Below are 7,678 nucleotides of genomic sequence, written 5' to 3'. Positions count from 1 at the left end.
GACTAGACTATAGACTAGACTAGACTAGACTATAGACTAGACTATAGATAGACTATAGACTAGACTATAGACTAGACTATAGACTAGACTATAGACTAGACTATAGACTAGACTATAGACTAGACTATAGACTAGATATAGACTAGACTATAGACTAGACTATAGACTGACTATAGACTAGACTATAGACTAGACTATAGACTAGACTATAGACTAGACTATAGACTAGACTATAGACTAGAACTATAGACTAGACTATAGACTAGACTATACTAGACTATAGACTAGACTATAGACTAGACTATAGGATAGACTATAGACTAGACTATAGACTAGACTATAGACTAGACTATAGACTAGACTATAGACTAGACTATAGAATAGACTATAGACTAGACTATAGACTAGACTATAGACTAGACTATAGACTAGACTATAGACTAGACTATAGACTAGACTATAGACTAGACTATAGACTAGACTATAGACTAGACTATAGACTAGACTATAGACTAGACTATAGACTAGACTATAGACTAGACTATAGACTAGACTATAGACTAGACTATAGACTAGACTATAGACTAGACTATAGACTAGACTATAGACTAGACTATAGACTAGACTAGGACTATAGACTAGACTATATAGACTATAGACTATACTAGAACTAGACTATAGACTAGACTATAGACTAGACTATAGACTAGACTATAGACTAGACTATAGACTAGACTATAGACTAGACTATAGACTAGACTATAGACTAGACTACTAGACTAGACTATAAAGTAGACTATAGACTAGACTATAGAGTAGACTATAGACTAGACTATAGAGTAGACTATAGACTAGACTATAGACTAGACTATAGACTAGACTATAGACTAGACTATAGAGTAGACTATAGACTAGACTATAGACTAGACTATAGACTAGACTATAGACTAGACTATAGACTAGACTATAGACTAGACTATAGACTAGACTATAGACTAGACTATAGACTAGACTATAAACTAGACTATAACTAGACTATAAACTAGACTATAAACTAGACTATAGACTAGACTATAGATAGTCTTGTCTGTAGTTCGGTTACGTTTTCGCAATCAGTTACGCAACGATCGAATAAATGTATTCCAACAAAATGGAATCCCAAGAAACAGAAAGCATTTCTTTTCAGTATGTTATGATTGTGTGTATATATTCTACAATACGATCGTAGCATTGTCATTAAGTCGTTCTCAAACGGAGAAATCGTTGTCGAACAGAGAAATTTACTATTCAAATAGTCTAGTCTATATTGGCAAAATTTATTTAATAAATCAAAACATCAAATCGATATTTAAAAATTTAAGAATTCGTTCTACAACAAGTGCAAACATAACCATTTCAGATTTTTGAACTCAGGAAAGAGTTCTGAAAGAACTTCTTAGAATCAGTTCTTTATTCTAAGTAAATCAATTAGTCTTTGAATAGGTGCAAACAGCAACACTTCAGATTCTTCAATAAAACCACCCTTAGAAGTAGTGACGTCATTTTTGCTTATGGAACGTTATTGTGATTTTAAAGCATTAATAAGAACTTTTGCAAGGAAGTAGTTCTATAGTTATTACATTGGTTCTATAGTTATTACATCTAAAGGCCATAATAATGCATTCTGGAACTAGTTGTAAAAACTTTTTTAGAAATTTTGAAAAAATCTGAAATTTAAATAAGAAAATGTGTAAATAAATTTTAAATTAATATTTTAAAGGAATAAATTTAACTAATTTTAATATTATGATTTTATTTGTTAAAAAATAATAATAAAATTTAAATAAAAACATCTACAAAATCTACATTTAAAATTACACGTCTTCACTGTGGCTTACTTGTCTTCTATCTATAAAATAAACTAAATAATAAATACTTTCTAAAAAACAAGAAAATAATTAAAAACTTAAAAAAATACAAATTTTCTATAGAAAATTAACTAAAACGAAGAAAATGTATTATAACTATGGGAAAAATTGAAATCAAAACAAAATTAAAAAAAAAAAAATATTTAAAAAATAAATCGAAATTAATAAAAATATTTACAATATTTAATAAAAAAAGATTTAATAAAAATATATGTGTACAATTTATTATAAAATTAAACAAAACTAAACTAAATAAAAGTTTAAAATAAACGTAGTTAGGATTAACCAAAAGAAATTGTAAATTATTAAAACAACATTTAAAAAATTAAAATAAAAAACTAACATCAAAATTAACTAAATTCAAAAAAGTTATTGTATTTAACAGCCATATTTATATATATATAAATAACAAATGAAAACTACAATTTTGTCCTTAATCAAAAAGAGAAATTCCTTTAAAAATTTTTAAAAGAAAATGTAACGGTAATAATATTTTTATTCAAATATAAAATTCTATAAAAAAAATATTTGAAAACTTATATATAAAAGTAGTTATAAAAAAAGAAAAGAAAAGTGTAAGTCGTGTGGGGTCTGAAGTCGGATAGTAAGAAAACCGAAAGTGAGGTAAGAGTGAGAAAGTGAAAGGGGGAGGGAGGAGAGGAGGAGGGAAAAAGAAAGAAATGAAAACGGAAAAAGGAGAGGGAAAAGAAATAAAGAGAAAAGAACGTAAAGAGGGAGGAAAGAAAGTAGAAAAAAAAAAGAAAAAGAGATGAGGGGGGGGAATACACGGGGCAAAGGGAAGGGGGAGAAGCATCGAGCGAGCGAGCGAGGAGCGAGCGAGCGAGCGAGCGAGGAGCGAGCAGCGAGCGAGCGAGCGAGCGAGCGAGCGAGCGAGCGAGCAGCGAGAGAGCGAGCGAGCGAGCGAGCGAGCGAGCGAGCGAGGCAGCGAGCGAGCGAGCGAGCGAGCGAGCGAGCGAGCGAGCGAGCGAGCGAGCGAGCGAGCGAGCGAGCGAGCGAGCGAGCGAGCGAGCGAGCGAGGAGCGAGCGAGCGAGCGAGCGAGCGAGCGAGCGAGCGAGCGAGCGAGAGCGAGCGAGCGAGCGAGCGAGAGAGCGAGCAGCAGCGAGCGAGCGAGCGAGCGAGCGAGCGAGCGAGAGCGAGCGAGCGAGCGAGCGAGCGAGCGAGCGAGCGAGCGAGCGAGCGAGCGAGCGAGCGAGCGAGCGAGCGAGCGAGCGAGCGAGAGCGAGCGAGCGAGCGAGCGAGCGAGCGAGCGAGAGAGCGAGCGAGCGAGCGAGCGAGCGAGCGAGCGAGCGAGCGAGCGAGCGAGCGAGCGAGCGAGCGAGCGAGCGAGCGAGCGAGCGAGCGAGCGAGCAGCGAGCAGCGAGCAGCGAGCAGCGAGCGAGCGAGCGAGCGAGCGAGCGAGCGAGCGAGCGAGAGAGCGAGCGAGCGAGAGCGAGCGAGCGAGCGAGCGAGCGAGCGAGCGAGCGAGCGAGCGAGCGAGCGAGCGAGCGAGCGAGCGAGCGAGCGAGCGAGCGAGCGAGCGAGAGAGCGAGAGCAGGAGCGAGCGAGCGAGCGAGCGAGCGAGCGAGCGAGCGAGCGAGCGAGCGAGCGAGCGAGCGAGCGAGCGAGCGAGCGAGCGAGAGAGAGCGAGCGAGCGAGCGAGCGAGCGAGCGAGCGAGCGAAGCGAGCGAGCGAGCGAGCGAGCGAGCGAGCGAGCGAGCGAGCGAGCGAGCAGCAGCGAGAGAGCGAGCGAGCGAGCGAGCGAGCGAGCGAGCGAGCGAGCGAGCGAGCGAGCGAGGAGCGAGCGAGCGAGCGAGCGATCGAGCGAGCGAGCGAGCGATCGAGCGAGCGAGCGAGCGAGCGAGCGAGCGAGCGAGCGAGCGAGCGAGCGAGCGAGCGAGCGAGCGAGCGAGCGAGCGAGCGAGCGAGCGAGCGAGCGAGCGAGCGAGCGAGCGACGAGCTAGCGAGCGAGCGAGCGAGCGAGCGAGGCGAGCGAGGCGAGCGAGCGAGCGAGCGAGCGAGCGAGACGAGCGAGGAGCGAGCGAGCGAGCGAGCGAGCGAGCGATGAGCGAGCGAGCGAGCGAGCGAGCGAGCGAGCGAGCGAGCGACGAGCGAGCGAGCGAGCGAGCGAGCGAGCGAGCGAGGCTAGCGAGCGAGCGAGCGAGCGAGCGAGCGAGCGAGGCAGCGAGCGAGCGAGCTAGCAGCGAGCGAGCGAGCGAGCGACGAGCGAGCGAGCGAGCGAGAGCGAGCGAGCGAGCGAGCGAGCGAGCGAGCAGCGAGCGAGCGAGCGAGCGAGCGAGCGAGCGAGCGAGCGAGCGAGCGTAGCGAGCGAGCGAGCGAGCGAGCGAGCGAGAGCGAGCGAGCGAGCGAGCGAGAGAGCGAGCGAGCGAGCGAGCGAGAGCGAGGAGCGAGCGAGCGAGCGAGCGAGCGAGCGAGCGAAGCGAGCGAGAGCGAGCGAGCGAGGCAGCGAGAGCGAGCGAGCGAGCTATCGATCTATCGAGAGCGATCGATCGATCTATCATCTCGATCAGCTAGCGATCTAGCGAGCGATCTATCTATCGATCTATCTATCTATCTATCTATCTATCTATCTATCTATCTATCAATCTAAACTTTAGTATAATTTTAAAACCTGAAAGTGGTATCTGTTCAAAAAAAGAACCAAATAAACTTTAATAGGTAATTACACTTTCGATTGGAAAGAGAATACATTCCCGATAAACTATAGCTTGAGGTATAAACTGTATATATCTAGTGTACTAATTAGACAAATATCAACCACGAATCAATAACTATTTTCCAACAATTCACTAAATTTATTACATAATACCAAATATACAAAAAATTTACTACATTTCACTAATCTCTACTTAAAGCCAACTGTACCAGAGGCAAAACTTTTATCGATGATAAATCCGCCAATATTGCTTCGATACTATCCAGAGAAGTTACTTGCATAATGCTCTCTTTGCGAAATGATAAAATAATGATAGCAAATATGGAGAGAATTTCTAAACTATCAAAGCCCAAGATCTGTAAAGAAATTGGAAATGTAATTCTAGTACTTATGCTGTCTTAGACATGAACACTTACCAAATCCCATAATACTAGCAATTGATCGGGAGGTAAGTGGCCACTAAATGCACGCATTAACCATTTGAAGACAACACGAATGCTGGAAAAAAATTTGAAATTGTGAGCGTGTTAAAATTGGTATCATGAAAATTCGGAATTATCGTTGAACTATTGTGACAGGATGAATTCATTCTTCTCCCAAAAGCAAATTTTTCCCATCATATGATTTGAACTTACGGTTGTATTTGTAACTCTCGAAAATGTGACCATAATTGTGGCTCGTGGGTTTGTAAAAGTTTCTCGAACAGTAAACATATGCTGACAATGCCCTGTAAAAAGGATGGAAAGACATTTTGATAATATGTATATTTTGTTTTATTAGGAATTCTATTATATTACCTGAGGATGAGTATTAATAGTGGTCAAACGATGACAATATCTGATGTAAAATGCTCGAAAGGTGAAATATAAACCAATGGGTGAATCATACAAATAACAAAATGGAGCAGCTGCAAGAAAAAATTTCTCAATTGAAAGAGTATTGATAAAGATCCAAAGAGATCGCAAATACAAAGTGTCAATATTGTTTGCTAATAGTGATCGAATTATTGTATGTAATTCGACCACAGGTCCATATGTTGCTAAACAAATTAAAATCATAAAATTAACTTACCAAACATACAAATACCATGAAACGGCACCACTCCCGACGGCGGAGCCTCATAATGTTTACCCTTAATGGGATAATGTTCAAACTGAATCATTTGGGCGATCTCTGTATCGCGTGAAAAACACAACATCACCTGATAGAGAACATCCTCAAAAACAAAATACTGATCATCATTGGAGGCAGTAAGTTGTATATCTTTAAAAACTAATTTATCAACAATATGATCGGTGGCCAAAACCATATGTTTCAATTTGTTCCAGTGATCAATGTCCTAAAAGAAAAGATGATTGGTATTCTTTAAATTTAAAGAAGAGAGGGAACTTACATAATCGTTGACATGACTACCCAAACATAGGCCCACAAAGCACCCCTATAGGGTGCTGGTGTATTGCCTTTTCTTAGTAAATGTTGACAGAGCACCGCATGTTTTGACTCCAGTACACGTTGACATTGTACATTTATATCGGCAGCACCGACATACGTTTCATTACGCATTAGATCATTATAATGATTTCGCTGAAAAGATATGGATATAGGGTTTTTAAAATTTTATATTAAAATATTGTTTCGATAACTACCAATTCAAATAGATTCTTAACTGGCAGTGATATATGCGAAAATTCCCATTTCGGCACCTGTCTAAGAGGAAAGGGAATACAAAAATTTTCTATTAAAATATATAATTTTAAGTGCAATTAATTACACCAACTCAGTATTCTCTGGGGATTTGGTGGGACCCTTTAAAGAAAGCAAAACATCTAGAATATCTTTAGGAGCATATACTGGCCGATAATTGGCTAAATCTGTTAAAAGGGTTTTCAATTGAATAGAGGCTTTATAATTTGAGTAATCACTTACCTATAGTGTAATTACTTAATTCATCCCATTTATTGAGTAATTCCTCACGATCGGCTGGTATGCGCGGTTGACCTTGACAAGCCATTTTCAATTCTGAACACATGGCATTTAAACTTTTACGCACACGACGATCCCATTGAACGCCAGCACGTTTCAAATAGGCTAAAGGGTCATTCTTAAAACATTATAGGAAATATTTGGAATGGAAATAAATATATATGTAAGTATAGGTAACTTTGATCCAACAATTATCAAATGTTTTTGGATTTGGATTACAAATTTACCGTATTTGTCTGTGACACTTTCTCCTCCGGTTTCAGTTTACTGCGCACCAAATGAAATATAATATTGCGTATATCGGTTTCAATGCCGGCATTTTTAATGGCCTCTTCTAAAGTATTGCACATATCATTACGATCCACATTGGGACTGCACACCAATTTCTATATAACAAAAATATATTTACAAATATTTATTTTAAATAAATAAGCCAAAAATACTTAATATATACATATATATCCCCATATTTTGTCTATTTAAAACCCACCACCTACCTGAACATTTTGATAAAGTGGCTCGTAATTTTTTAATGTCTTAATTGTACTGATTAACTTGGCAGCCGTATGATGAATGCTGGCGTCTTGTAATTCTTCCATACTTTTGAAATATAAATAAATTCAATTTTCTTTTTAAAAACACTAAATTTGCAAAATTATTTTTATTTAATTTAAATAAAGAAAAATATTTATAAATAAAATTAGTGAAAGACTTTTTTGTAAATTTTTCTTCTTTGAAGTATTGAAATTTGATTATCGATTAAACAATTTTATTTTGAATACGGAACTAATAGAAACACACTTGTTAATGTGGTTAAAGAACTCCACTTAGAGAAATTAAATTTGTTTTATTAGTCGTAAGGTTGCCAGGGTGACAAATTCACTGAAAACTTTCAATATTGATAATAATTTTTGGCAGTAAAAAAAACTATCATCCTTATGGCCCTAGAGACTTTAGTCTCGCCCTAAAAATGGACATTTAGGTTTCACTCTATTTTTGCTCCAAATATCGGATGTTTTTGGAAAATAATATGTTAGGTTATGTGCGTTGCTCGCTAGTTAGTGAGTTCTCTCGGAGGCCTTGTGGCCCATTGTAATACCCTTAGAATTGTCA

The 7,678-nt window shown here is 39.6% G+C and overlaps 1 protein-coding gene across 1 annotated transcript; it reads right to left on the bottom strand.

The window, feature by feature from the left end:
- Positions 1-4,764: 4,764 nt before the first annotated feature.
- LOC119609623 (TBC1 domain family member 19) lies at positions 4,765-7,164 on the bottom strand. Its single transcript, XM_037964467.1, is given in 12 exon segments — positions 4,765-4,938; positions 4,999-5,080; positions 5,218-5,309; positions 5,380-5,489; positions 5,654-5,921; positions 5,976-6,004; positions 6,007-6,166; positions 6,229-6,289; positions 6,360-6,453; positions 6,509-6,683; positions 6,793-6,951; positions 7,063-7,164. Coding segments are annotated over 12 exon segments (1,506 nt in total).
- Positions 7,165-7,678: the final 514 nt, after the last annotated feature.

This window comes from Lucilia sericata, unplaced genomic scaffold, assembly GCF_015586225.1.
Source record: "Lucilia sericata isolate MDLA Ls3-8-SP2 unplaced genomic scaffold, ASM1558622v1 Contig001020F_arrow, whole genome shotgun sequence".
Lineage (NCBI taxonomy): Eukaryota > Metazoa > Arthropoda > Insecta > Diptera > Calliphoridae > Lucilia > Lucilia sericata.
The sequence above is the reverse complement of the archived record's forward strand: the minus strand, read 5'-3'. Positions and strand labels throughout refer to the sequence as shown.